This window comes from Pezoporus occidentalis, unplaced genomic scaffold, assembly GCF_034315485.1.
Source record: "Pezoporus occidentalis ecotype Australia unplaced genomic scaffold, CSIRO_AGI_Poc_V1 ctg142, whole genome shotgun sequence".
Taxonomy (NCBI): Eukaryota; Metazoa; Chordata; class Aves; order Psittaciformes; family Psittacidae; genus Pezoporus; species Pezoporus occidentalis.
The window spans coordinates 154,281-169,124 of NW_026913230.1; the positions used below are offsets into that span (position 1 = coordinate 154,281).

At 38.1% G+C, this 14,844-nt stretch overlaps 1 protein-coding gene across 2 annotated transcripts in view; it reads right to left on the bottom strand.

Moving 5' to 3' along the window:
• RNF130 (ring finger protein 130) overlaps window positions 1-14,844 on the bottom strand; it is a 42,707-nt gene that overhangs the window by 17,597 nt on the left and 10,266 nt on the right. For both annotated transcript variants that reach the window (XM_062609935.1, XM_062609936.1), the window contains exons 2-3: window positions 13,929-14,123; window positions 839-1,089 (exon numbers count right to left, since the gene is read on the bottom strand). In XM_062609935.1, coding sequence (XP_062465919.1) covers window positions 839-1,089; window positions 13,929-14,123 — 446 coding nt within the window. The remainder of the gene's footprint in view (window positions 1-838; window positions 1,090-13,928; window positions 14,124-14,844) is intronic.

The following is a 14,844-nucleotide window of genomic DNA, read 5'->3' on the forward strand; positions in this document are numbered from 1 at the left end:
TTGGGAGAAGGAGGGGTGACAATGGCTAGAGGCCAGCAGCTTTGTAAGCTAGCATTGACAGATACAGGCAAAGAGAGCACAGTGGTTTTCCTGAGGCTTACTGACCCTTCTCGATAAAAGCCAAGGCACACTCTAGAGGCAGTGCACCATTAAGGCCATGCTAGTAAAACATTTACTTTTAACATTTAATCTATATTTGAATTGATGACTTGATGTAGTCAAGATCTCTGAGTGTGGCCATACTTAATTGAGGTCTTAAATTAATTGCAAAAGAATGTAGAAAAGGCATACTGAACTAAATTTTACTTAAAATACATAGCCAGGAGAACTGGGTGGTCCATACCAACCGTAATCTTGAATAAAGCTGAAAATAAACACAGACCACTAATTAGCACTCATGGCAGATTAAAGTTTGGAAATACCTCTTCGATTACCTTAACTGCTATCTTTGACAACATGGATGGAATTCATAACATTAGCTCTGTGATCCCCTACACTATACAATTTCATTTACTATTTAACTTTCCTCCCAATGCACACATAGCATGTATTACTGAGCCAACATAGAACTGGATCTTCCTTTTAGACTTTTACTCATCAAAATGCAGCTATTTTTCTTCAGTTCCATCCTTTCCTGTCATATGATAAGATCTTGTACTGGTGCTACTCAGAATAAAAACACTTTGTTATATAAAAATCCTTGATCAGCAACATGCCCTGCCTTGGAACAAAGAGGCTGTGAACACTACTTTGATGGACATTATTTGTTCTCTATCGACTACTGTACACAGAAACATCACCTGCAGAACACAGAGAAACAAAAGAGGAGTGCCCTTACCTGATTCCTGTCACGTGCACTGGTATACCTGATCTTCTGGATGAAGTAAAATATTAACCATGCTGAAGAAATTATCATCAAAACAATGAATGATATTGACACAAAGACTAGAGAGCCCCGACTGAAGTTTTTAGGAGGAACACGGGACCCGACTGCTATTGCCATCAGGACAGAGATATTCTTCTCCAAGTAATTCAGGATCTCCTTAACCTTTGATTCTGTAATCATGACAGCAACAATGTCTCCAGTCCCTATAAAAAAAAGAGAAATATGTAATTTACATTTAAAAATAGCGTATCACACACAAGATTCTCCAAATGCAAAGCCATTTGACAACTTGGAGATTTCAATCTAAGCCATCTATAGCACATGGAACATGGGACTGGGCACTCAACTCATTGCTTGCTCTTCAAAATCACATTTTCAAATTAAGGCATTAACATTCAAACTACCTGCAGCTCCACACATAGTAACAGGTCTCTACCAGTTGTTACACAGTACTTCCCACATTATAAATACTGTGTGCAGTCTGAACTAGCTTTCAAAAGTACATTTGTTCCAGATTTGAAGCTGTGGATACCTAAATGGGCAACTCAACAGCAAAACATTGAAACAATGAGTTCAACGATATTGCTAGAGTGGTCTTAGTGCTGTGTACAAGTTGCTCTGGAGAGTTATGCAAATTCCCCCGTGAGGTTATGTGGCTTTCACATGCCACCAAGGTTGTCAAGGACCTGTACATCAGAGTTTCAGCACAGAAGCAACAAAGTCAAACATTTACGTACATCACTTCTGTCTGAAGTGAAAGTAAGTCCGGATGCAAGGTAGAAAAGAAATGAAAAAAAACTTGGCAGAAATTTGAGTGCAGATTTTATCATCCATATAAAGACACGCTTGATAAGATCACAATGAAGCTGACAGCTTCATAAGCTCCATTTTGAATGTGTAGCCCATCTGGTTTTCATAGTGTATTGCCTCTAGACTACCTCCTTCCCCAAATGGAAAATTATTGATACAAAGAGAGTGACAGAATCAGACCACAAGACTTGCTGAGAAAAAACAAAATCAACCGTAGAGAAGAGAGAGCACCCATGTTTTAAAAGCAAAGGCCCTATAAAAAGAGAGGACCTTAAACTCAGGGCAATTCTGATCTAAGTTCAAAGAAAGCAAAGTTTACAAGAAAAGCAAAGCCAGAAAGAAAAGAGCCTTATGAGTACCATTCTTATTCATCCAGCTCTATTTGCTTCCTACACTAAAACCCCTTTCAAGGCCTATTTTCAAACTGCTTGCAAAGTCTGCTCATCTGTTTGCTCCATCTGCTTGCTTCAGTTCACATTCCCTCACAGAGGAGCTGCATAATGTAAGTAACTTCAGACTGAGATTTTGGATTTAGAGTGGATTTAAATTACAGAGAACCTACTGCAACAGTGAAGAGAGAACACAAGGTTCTATTTAACACAAGCAATTTCTTCAGTTGTTTAATCAAAATCTGATTTTTAAGAAGTTATTGTATCCACAAAATGATGTGGAACACCCAAAGAGCAGCGCCTTTGAAACGCAGGGCACAATAAATCAGTGGGAAAGACCCAGACAGATAATTTTTAGAGATGGGGCTTTAATAGAATTGTGTAACAGTCTTAAATGTTATTTCATTGCTCTTTCAATTCACCATGCTAAATAGTAACTTTTGCAGCGACTATCCTCAGGTTTCAGAACAAGTTCCCCAACACTGGTGGTGTGGACTGTGCTGACATAACTACTCAGAAGACTCAAAGCTGGTAATCTCAGAGATTAAGATTAGCACAGTAATTTATAAAATATTCTACAGCCCCCAAATTGTTTTCCCCAAGAAATTTCAACTTTTCCTTATTTAAAATTTAAATGGCAAAGACATTCATGCCTTGTCCTAATAACACATGTCTAAGTAGCAAAAATGTTCAGTGTTTCCTTCTGATTTTTTTGAAACAAGTGTCACTAACTCAAAAGCTTTGCATAAGCAACCAAAACCCAACACAATTTATGGATATAACTTATTTAATCACTAGCATCCACAGATTCACACAAGGTCCACTGTATTTCAGCTCCAGAGACGCTTCAGATCGAGAGGTACTGAGCTTGGTTTTATTCAAACTAATATTTAATAGACAGCAAAGCTCAGAAACAGTAAAAATCCACCACTTACGTTATTTTCAGGCAATCTACTCTGATTTCTATTTGTCCAGTTGGGAACAGACCCTGCCCAGACTTGCAGCACTTAATTACAGAACAAGAGCCACCTCCCGCAAGATTCTATACGTAGATGCAGCACATGCTCCTGCAACCCCAAGCCCCTGCAGCTCAGGTGGTGCACAACCAATCCAGAGCAGGTACTTGGTATTTTCCCTAGGCTTCAATACTGTTTTCCATATCTAGTTTGGATAGCAAAGCAAGGCAGGGAAGGGTGTGGGGTGACTGTATTCCCCAGGGCACATATTCTGCTGAGCTTACCCAGTAGGTATTTATTTGCATCAAGGAATTATGTTAGTATCAGAATATCGGCCAGAAGCACTCCGTGTAGCATTCTGACATGATTACAGATATCTGCAAAGCAAAGCTGACTAATACCTTCCGATACTAGTCCAGTTCTGTCTGAATCAAAGATGAACTGTCTACCTATCCCCTGCTGCCCAGGAAATGACAAAGCTGACAATCTGTCATGCATTTTATATAAAGGCCAGCACAAAGGGAACCACTGGCATGGCTGCAAAGTGATTTGCATTCCAAATGACTCAACTGGGAACAGCTGAAGTGCTACTGCTGCTTCTGACCCTGCAAGAGCCAAGGAAAACTGCAGAAAAGAAAAATAAATGGTGCCTGTTTAACATACTGAAGCTCAGTGGAAACTGGGACTTGGTTCATCCGTATTTTTGTCAGGGGCATCACCCTAAATAATTTTAGCAAGAGCTCCCTGTCTGAGAACAATTGGGGGCAGGAAGAGACACCAACTCATATTTTAAGAATCTTGAAACCTTGCATTTCTGAAACTTAAAGCAGAAAAAAAATCCCTCAGGTGAACATGGAGAGATTAACAGCGTTTGCATAGAAAACTCAAAGTTAGAATATGGTCTTGCTACATAATCTCATGAAAAGCAGTACTTCTCAGCTAAGAACACAGTGTCCAGGGAAAATAAGCTGTAATGCTAGCTAAAGCTAATGAACTACATGCTCAACCATAGATGACGAGCGAGGACAGCAGGTAGACCTAAGATAAATATTGACGCCTGTAAATATAAATCATTTAATTGCTATCATCCAAGCCCAGACAGCTCTTTCTAGCATGCAATTTCACCATGTGCATGTTTAATGAGGATAGTTATACAACTCTATGTATAGAAAAGAATGAAGTTGCATTAATCATTAAATCTGTGTAACAATATTTGGGAGATGAGAAGAGAGAAGGATTTAAAAACTAAGACACTAAAACCGAGAAGACGGGAAAACCAGCGATATCCAGACGTTTCCTGCAGAGCTCTTAAGGAAACTGCTTTGCTCTCTCTAGCTTATCCATATCTCCTAGAAATTCTAACAGAGCACATTCAGAAAGTCAACAGAAAGTCATCTCAAAGAAAAACTACCAGTCTCATCACAAGCAAATAACTGTTTTCTTTTGTGGCTTGTTTTGTTGATTCTTAACTACCAAATGTTTGCCTGAAGCTCAAAATATGGGCAACTATGGCCAGGACACCAAGCTAAAGACACTCATGGTTCAAAGAGCAGACTTCACACACCTTCCATCCATCTACTGTCCCTTGGAGGATGCAGGGAACAGCAGCCTGGCAAAATGCAACCACCAAACAGCTGATTTTTTTTATTCCTGGGCTTGTGAACAGCCCAAGCAGCTGTTTGGTCAATACTCTGGGACAAGGGCAGGAGAGACATTTCCTCTTGTGCATATGAGCAACCTGGCACTGTACTGCTGTTACTCTGCTGCAATGCTTCAACCACCTTCACAGACAGGAAAGGCAAAAATTTAGATCCCATCTCATGCATGGGAGACATTGGAGCATCTATAAGAGGCACTGAACTATTTTGATTTGATGCAACGTGTGCAGAGAAGTGGGAATTAAGTCAGGTTAATAACAAAGGTTAGGACTTTTCTAATGGCTGATGTTTTCAGCTGAAGTCCTTGTAATTCCTTAGGTCTTTGAGAGTGCCTGCTGATGCTGCATGGAGAGCATGAAGCAGACAGCCTGCACAAGAATATAATTCTCTATTTAAATAGCAGACAATAATTAATTGTAACTGAATGCTTTTATGACTTCAGTTCTGAAAAACCTAAACTTTACACATTTATCTGAGTAATTCTGCTGGGGGATATTTCTGAGTACTTCCTTAAAAAAAGCAAACAAAATCCCACCTTCCTGATACAGATAAAGAATGGTGCAGACAGTCACTTGCAGGCTGGATGCAGGGCATGATTCAGACATTGAAATGCCACCACCTACCTGACTGCAATAACTAGAACATCGTAGTGATAACTGGAAATAAAACTGCCCATCTTCACATACCAGACTTCCCTATCCTATTAAAATCCTGTAACTGTATGTTAAGCACTTCTGAACACATATCAGAAATCAGTATTCAGTATCCAGGAAAGGGATCAGTCCCATTACTGCAAGTGACTGATTTCTTGGAATAACATTAAGTAACAGTGAAACCACTCCAACAGAATTTAGCAGTCCACAAAATGTCAGCAAAGAAAATGGGAAAGTACACATGAAGAATTATGGTTATATATGAAATGTTGAGAATTCTATGAAAACACCAGATGACATCTGAGCCGCAAGGGCCAGAGGCAGAAGCAACAACTACCTCTGTAAGTTAAGGGATTTAGCCACAGAGGATATGATCCACGAAACCCATGAAGTGAGGGAAAGGGAAAGACATACTGAGCTATATGCAAAGCTGCACTGCTAGAAAATTGTAACTTTTAAATATGAATTCCATAAGAATTCAATAACATTGGGGAAAACACACAAATTATTCAGGTAAGTTTTATTCTGATATAAGCTAGAAACATGTCATGAAGAGTAAGTCTTACATTCTAAAACAGGCTTTTGGAAAAGCAGACACCAAGAGAAAGAGCCTTGGCATGCTCTTCAGAGTAATTAAAACAGGTCTAGCTGCACACATTTTGATTTTGATCTAATCAGAAAGTAAGCAAAAGCACATCCAAGCTGTCAACACACAAGTGCAATCTCAGGAGTAAAATATGTTGAGATGTCCCAAATCAAATACTTCTGAAAACAGAAAACACAAAAATCACCCATAATGCCAGTTATTTTGTTCTGAACAAGGCAAGAATTTAATGCCAAGAACATACATCAATTTTAAAACTAGACTGGATAGAATTTTAAAATGTTTGTCTTCCTGTTGCCTTTGTAATATTGAAAATGATGAATTCTTCTCTGTAAACATTTACCTTCAGGATGCCTATTTTCTGTAGTGTCAGATGGATCTTACAACACTACAGTAAGAAAAGCTGTGAAGGACAACACTGTATGAAATGGTTATGTAAAAGTCAGACAGGATGACGCAATTATACGTAACCAGTTGAACAAGCAAGTATCCCAAAACATTAAGCAAGTATTTGCAGAAATCACAAGTCTCTTTGCTACACAAACCTATAAAAAAAAATAATAATTTACAAGCAAAAAAAAGTCAATTTACAAGCAATGTCTGAAGAACACTTAAAAGTCCTCTCTGATTGCAGCAAAGCTTCAACAGATTTTATCCTGCCAGGCTAAGAAAGGACACTGCCCTACACCCTCTAAATATGATTGCAAAATCCTGAAATGTATGCAATGTACCATGCATTGCTGTAATGCTCATAAACATATGATGGATGTCCACAAAGTTCTGCTCCTTTAAGAAAAACAAGTTTAGGATTGAGGCATATGATTAGAAAACCAGACAGGGCACGAGTAGCTTTCCAAAGATGGGTGTGACAGCTAACTTCAAACCAAACACTGAAGCCTAATCAGATTCTTGTTGTGCTAGCCTGTAGCACATTAAATTAAGCCCATAGGTGATAAATAATAACCTTAGAAGTAGAAATGATCATTCCAATGCCCCTTCATTAAACAAGAAACGATGCCTCACTGTCATGTTCTTGCCATATATTTGATCAGCTTTATAAGCTACTATGAGTAAGAGTTCCTAAAAGGAGAGCTAAATAACAAAATCAGGTGAGGAAACTGCTGGGTTTTATTTAGATGACAATTACTAACGCATGATTTCATAACCTGATTGCTCCATTCTGACACTGAGGTAGACATTTCTTAAGAAGAAATCTACCTAAAATCAAAACAGGCAGTCACAGTTAAATCCTGCTTCACTCACAAGTCTAAATCATGCTGATACACATGAGATGATGGAGCGATGCCCCTGGATTTCCTCAAGCTTGACAAGGTCCAGCTGCCTCTGCTACAGTCAGCACACCAGACTCAAGAAAACCAATGCTTATAGTCTCTCAAAGATACAATATTAGTAGGTAGAACAGAGGTGTGGGACTTCAGATTCCCTGCAGACCATTTCCTCTCTAACAACCTCTCCCAAAGAGCTCCTTATCTTCTACTGTAAGTTATACTACACTAAACACTGTTAGAAAAATTAAGATCCTTCTATTAAGCTACAAGATGCACTCGCTTCTTCTCTAAGCTGCTTCTGATGGGCACCATGAGGACAAACAACTTCATGGCTGGGCTGAGAAGGGGGGAGCACCCAGAAGAAAAATTTATGTTCTGGAACCAGAACTGCAGCAATGTTCACTTAAAATGGTAGGGACAATGGGTTTGGGTTTTACCATGTCCCTCTCCTTCACTTTTGACTGCCTTGATCATTCCACTTATATCACATACTCCCTTTCTATAGAAGGACTTTTATCTTCTGGGAAATAATATTTTTAATACATGTGACCTTTCGGGTTCTTTACACTGGGGAAAACCAAGCCTAGATAAGGGAAAAGCAGACAGATGTTACAATGATTTTGGAGACATTTCACACAACATTTTTAGCAATGCTTCTTTGCATCTACTTACACTGCAATTTTTTTGAAAAGGAAATGGACATTTCACTTAAATAATGATGCAAAAATAAAAACCCCACCACAAACTTGGTACAAAGGAATTCATCATTTTATCATCCCTTTCCATAATCCATGCACAGAATTTTTTCTTTCATTCATATAGTTTTAAAAGCATTTAACTATGTATTATGGTGAGTAAACTCCATTTACAGTCCTATTTAATGACTACTTTTACTGTTGAGGTATCAGTATGCTAACAGAGTAGACCAAATTTTATATTCAAACCTTGAACAAATGCAAATTAGTAAAAAGTAGAAGAATCACATTAAGTTTTGACTAGGGAAATGGTATAATCCTAACACATGACACTACTGAAAACTGTTCCTCATGTCACAGCTTCACACATTTCTGAAATAGGTCTTTATCTTCAAAAGATATTTCTGCTTATTTGAAAACCATCTTTCTTCACTTATACTTCCAAACAGTGTACAAAACCTGCTACCTTAGATGTGGGTTAACACCTAATCACTGGTTACAGTGTTGCATTCTTAATCAATAATATTAACCTAATATAGACATTATTGGTCTAATCATCAATTTAAGACACTTGGAGAGCAAAAGTCTCCACAATCTTGCATTCTGTAGGGGTAGTAGACAGCTTCCATTTTGCTATTTCTGGACAGCTGTTTGTATTCTCACTAATGGAAGTTGGAGCTAAAAAATCCTGGTATTTCTAAGAAGGGTAATCTGTCATGCTCCTGTATTTTCTTCTATCTACAACTTCCATACAGATCCATCAATCTGGAAAGTCATTCCAAACAAATTCAGTGAAGCACGAAAGAGAAATGGCAAGACAGCCTTACCCAAGGACACTACAAAAATATTTTTAGAGCTTTATAAATAGCATGTTCATAGATGAATATCATAAATCTGATTCCACCAAATCTATATAGTTTAGGAATTACTCAGCTGCTGGAGTTCAGACTTTGGATAAAAAAAAAGAATGTAATTACTTACAGTCACTAACAGTCTCATGGGCCTTTTCACAGTCACAGAACTAATTACCCTTTCAGCTGGCTAAGGAAAAATCAGCCTATCTGCTATTTCAGTTGTGGATGAGGCATGTACCACACAGAAACACTGGTAAGAACCTCTGCAAGGCACTGGTTATATTAGCTTTGTAAAGGGGTTTCCCTGGCTTGTCTTGAAGAGACAAGTGCTTCCTTATGGTCCAGAATCTGTGCTTCAAACACGCTCCTCTCCCCATCTTGTTGTCAGATGCCTCCATCTACTGTGTGACAGATTTTCCTGATGGATAGAACTCCCAAGAAACAGTTGGGAAAACAGCATAAGTTTATGCTGTTGACACTTGTTCACCATATTTTCAATCAGCAAACATTAACAATATAAAGTGATCAAGGATACATAAACTATGGTTAGACTATTGATTGTGTTGCCTTTTTTCAAGCTTCAACTTTAGTGAAAAGGAAGGAGAAATGAGTCATTAGTATGCCAGTGTAAATTAATAAATGTTACAACAATAGTGCAATATACCACAAAATTTTGAGCTGTGGATTAAAGGTAGATCTCAATAATGCAAGGGAAGTTTTGCAGTGGATTTGGTATAGAGCAGAAATATTCATCAGCACACATTTGTGCAAAATAATCTGCAGTGCCATAGCTTTCATGCACCAGTTCAGATTAGAGTTACATAAACAGACATTTGTGAGGAAAAGGCAAGCAGCAGAGGAAGAGATTGGCTGTATGCAGCGAGAGTGCCACAAGACAGTGGCATTTCAACTGCTGCTATCCGCAGTCTACCCACTCTGAATTAGGGCAAGAATCTCGAATAGCCATTAGATGGCAATACCTCCAAATCCCTTCCTGTCCCTCCCGCCTCTGACCCAGTGACCTAAAATAATCCACATAAAATACATTCAGTTTTATCATAGTTCAAAGTTAGTATAGACCTTGCTTTCTGTGCTAGTGTGCTTTTTAAGTGAATACAGGGCTATGAGAAATCCTCCCTATGAGGAAGCTGTTTCTGAGAGCTAGTGCTGGGCAGCTCTCCCACAGTACCACAGCAGAATGTCACCTTCTGTGCACATCAAGAAACAAACACCCTGCAGAAAATGAAGGCATCGGTTTTTCTGAAGGAGATTGACCTTGGTGAGATGCCTTCGGCTTGTTCAAAACACTTTGAAAGATTTACCTGTACCAGGTAAATAAAAGGTATTGTATTAGAAGTTGTTTAAACACTTCAGGAAATGTCTTCAGCACTGATGAACAGCAGTTAACTGGAATCCAGCAACTTCATTTTGACACTCTTCTATATTTGTTTATATTTTTCTGCCTGTATTTGTTCCATAAATTCCGAGTATGAAATTTTAAATTTAGAGGCTTCTTTGGCTTATACTTTCTATAAATCCAAATAAAAGTATAGATTTTAACAGATAAACTCAATATCAAATTTAACTATTTTGTACTTGACAGGATTATCTCCACCAGACACATTACCTGCATTTCCTTCCTCTTCCCATAATTGTTTATAAAGGAGACAGCTACTACATATTCTCTCTACCACACAGGCCCTTTATTTACATTAGGCATTATTCGTTCTGCTTTAACAGAACTAGCAGGCAAAACCACTCATAAAATTGCCATCCTGTCAGTGATATCATAGCCTAACATAACCTATGCTGGGAAAGATGTTTTTTGCTTAGAGGACATCTGTGAGAATGTGTGAAATAAACTTATTTTACATGCACACAGTAATACATACATAAACATACACAGAGAAGAGGAAATAATGTTGCAAACAACAACAGGTTTTTGTTGCTTTTAAAGCTCACCAACTCCCTAAGATCAATACCTACTGTAAAACTCAAAGTCAAAGGGGCAGAGATTTAGTGGACTATCACATAAGAAAAGGCAATTTCTGATACAGCACTAGAAACTGTTCATATGACATAGTGATGATAGACTGATTCAAGAGCAACAGCTCTTATCCAGCCACCAGAAGGCATTTATATTCTGCTACTTAATACGTTGAGCCCGAACAAATTTCCATAAGATTAGAATTTTCAAATGTGTGTGCAACCATAAAATAACTTGGATAAAATACTAATCCCATAGGTGAGAAGTGCTTCCTGAGCTCTTCTCATAGGTAATGACCTCTCTGTAGGTGGACAACACAAAAATCTATCTAATATTTTACTTACTTTTTAGCGCAAACATTGCCTAAGCAGATGACTGGAATTCATGCAAATACCAAAGTAGGAAAGTGTGCAGTTCACAGAGCATGCATTACCAGCAGTTGCCACTTTCCTTTCTGCTTCACCAGGCTTGCTACACAGCAGTATAAAAATTACATTGCAGTGATATAAAATGACACAAGGTCCATTTTCACCTGTCTATGGAAAGAAAATGTAGAGCTGTGAACCTGGTCATCATAATACAGCTGCAGAATTGTCTTGTGAAGAATGCATTTTTAAAAGAAAACGAGGAATACTGCACAGCACTAGGTATCTTGCGGAAGCAAGACTAGCTTGGTGGCTCACCTTCATCTTCACTTTGTATCAACCTTACTTAACACCTATTTAAATGAATTAGCAGCAAAACAACTATTAGATACACAGCATCAATTCCTTCCCACCTTTAGGAACAGAAAATCCTAAAGAGATGTAGCACACCAGAATCTCAAAGTAGCAGATGATGTGGTCATTCACCACCTAATAAGCGTACAAGGAGTGATATGGTTGAAACTGCAGAAAAATGAAGACCAGAGAGCGCTGTGAACGTATGTAAGCCTGCTTTACGCACGTTTGTCAAACTATATTGCACTTGGAATAATTCTCACTGAGGATAACGTGGGATTCCAAACCCTCCCTGTACTGAGGCTAACACCAAAGAAGGACTAATCTACATCTCAGTTACACAGACTTGCAGTTCCTACATCAAGCAAACAGGAAGTTATTTATAGAAAGCTCAGCAAAGCACAGAATGCTTAGGAGATCCCTCACACGACCATAATGCAATCAAAACAAAAGCTGTGGAATGACATTGCTCTTCATTACAGTGTGGTACTACGGTGGTACTTCATTTCTAGATAATTACTTTTAGTCTGTCACACAGTTTGAACACTTCAAATCAAATATTAATTTTGAGAGAGTGACTACAGCCCAAATCAGTGATAAGAGTATACCAGGGACTGAGTACTTGCAGCTAAACATCAGTATCTCAAATACTGATACATCAGCTCTACTAATTATGTTTTTTTAAAGCTTGCCATGAATAAGTATTTTGAAGTCAACATGCTGAAGACAGTTTTGGCTTTTCTCCAAGTATCAAAGATTGAAACAGTTGCCTGGCTGGCTTACAAGACATCATTTTATCCACAGCATCTCTCACATTTTATAACCTTAGACATTATTTCAACCTACCAGAACCACTGTACCTATTGATAGAGTTTCAAAGGCAACACATCAGTCAGAACTTGAGTGAACTACGATTTCCTAATAAAAGACAGACACCATCCCACTGCTATGAAAGCACCTGCCAAATCTAACAGCATTACAAGAAAGAAGGTATTGAAGTTATAATTAAACCCTTTATATAATTGAACATGTAACAGGGCAAACAATGATAGAACTGTAGTGTTATTCATAGTCTTTTTTTTTTTCCTGCCATAGTAAGGTATACCAGGCCACAGAAGAAGTCGGAGATCATTGCTAAACAGAGACTGCAGACCTTACAATCATACAGGAATTTACCTCAAAGAGAGACCAGAGCTGAAGGCTTAGGAAAGTGTTACCTCAGTAGAGAGAGAAGCGTCAAAAACCACAAAAAGAAGATGGTAAGAAGTGTTTCAAGAGAACATGGGACTTTTTGTCTGTAGACTACTTGCAAAAATGTCCTAGGAAGGTACCTAAGATAAAACTGGATTGTCAACAGCCTTTGAATTGCCAAACAGAGGTCAAAATCTCCCTGAAAAATTCCTGTGGTGCACAAAATTGGGAAGGTCAAACCCCACTAAACCAGAAGAAGCCACAAGACATTTCTCTTGTAAAAAAAAAAAAAAAAAAAAAAGGAGAGAAAGAAGCAAACAGCAGTTCTTTAGTAAAAGAATTCAATTCTAACTGTGTGACAATATGCAGAGAAACAATTAGGGAATTCCAGTTTCCAAGCAATGCCCTAAGCTTAACAGAAAAAGGAAAGTATTCTAATAAAATAAAATCAGCCAGCCATCAAATATAGAAATATGCCTTTTCTGATTAAGCTAAATAATTCCAAACTGAAAAAAACCTTCTGGGAAATCGAAAAGAATAGTTACCAGAATTGTGAACATCATTTTTAACCAAGGAAAATATTCATGTATGATTTCCACCAGCTAAAGTAACACACTAGTAACTGAGAAATTTTACACAGCCCTAAAAAAGTAGAAATCTGTAGAAATTCAGATTTTCATCACCATTCTAGAGCAGCAATACTCTAATTCTAGACAACTTAAGAGACGACTGCTTTCCAAACCCCAATGTTTTTTTGGTTCCTGTATGAGAACCCTCTGCAAACCATCATCAAAACCAGTATGCAAGCCCAGATCCTGATAACTGTTAACATCTCAAACTCCCACCATAACAGCCAGTTGAAGACATGCTACTATAAAAATTCTTCAGGTTCAGAAGCTTTGTAAAATTCTAGGCCTTTCATTATATGTTAGCTCTTCTTCAGAAAGGTTTGAAACAGTCCTCCTAAGATATTACAGATATTTCCTCCCTCTGGAACACATATATCCCCACTACAGAGGAAAGTGTTCCTCATTGGATAAAATATACACTACAGGAAAATAACTTTTCAGAATTACTGGCTTATTTTGCCATATTGCATACATGTAAGCATCATCAGAGAACAGGCTATTTCAAATAGCATCCGTGCACTTCCAAGATGTCTTTAGCAGTAGTTTATATGGCAAAAGAATACCTGGGCAGAAAAGAATTACGGTGAAGGAGATTATGTTTTATTTACCTTGATGGGTCATTGTAACAGGTTCTTCACTGGATATATTGTTGTAAATGACCACAGCTGAGGCATTATGTGAAGCTGCTCGCAGTATTTTCTCTCTAAATGTACAGTTTCCTCGCTGTAGTAAAGCAATCCACTGCTTGGTGTTTGGTGGAACTTGAAAACGTGTTCGAGGGTCACAGCCCAGGCGATCTGCAACTGCAATGGAAAATACGTTCACACAGATGGCAATTTGTTCAAACAGGCAAAAAATGAAACAAAAACCCTAACTCCAAGTTTTGATGAATTACTTCACTGTTACACGCTAGGAAGCCACCGCCTCTTGTTAACAAAGCCTAAAGATAACTGCATTCTTACAGGAAAAAAAAAATATTTAATGAACCAAGTCTCACATGCTAAAAGCTGAGACTATATGCCCGAGAATTAGGCTCACTAACACAAGCTATTTTTAACTCTAGTGCAGCTAGAACAATGAATTCACATTTGAATCAATACCTGCCTAGAGGCTGAAAAACATTACAATATGGATCATAGGCATTTATGAAACAGCTGTTTATCAGCCATTCTGGGGGATATAACTTTTTTTCTAATGCAGTCATAAATATCACTGTAGTGGGAAGTTTAACTAAACAAAAGAGGTTGTGAAAACAGGATTTCTGAGTTATCTGCCATGGGCAGGCTACGGTAAAAAAGAACAACATTTAAAGCTGATCTTGTAAAACCCCAGCAGCCAACATCGGCTTTTTATGTGCATGCATTTTGCCTGCAAGGGAGCGCATTCAAATTCATAGAGAAACAAATGATTTTGCAAACACGATGTACTCAAGTTGTCAGCTAAACAGGTACTGATGGCATAAAGGAGGAGTAAGAGAAATAGCAAATGCCAGATGCCTGAATTCAGCAGAATGCAAAGCTCTTT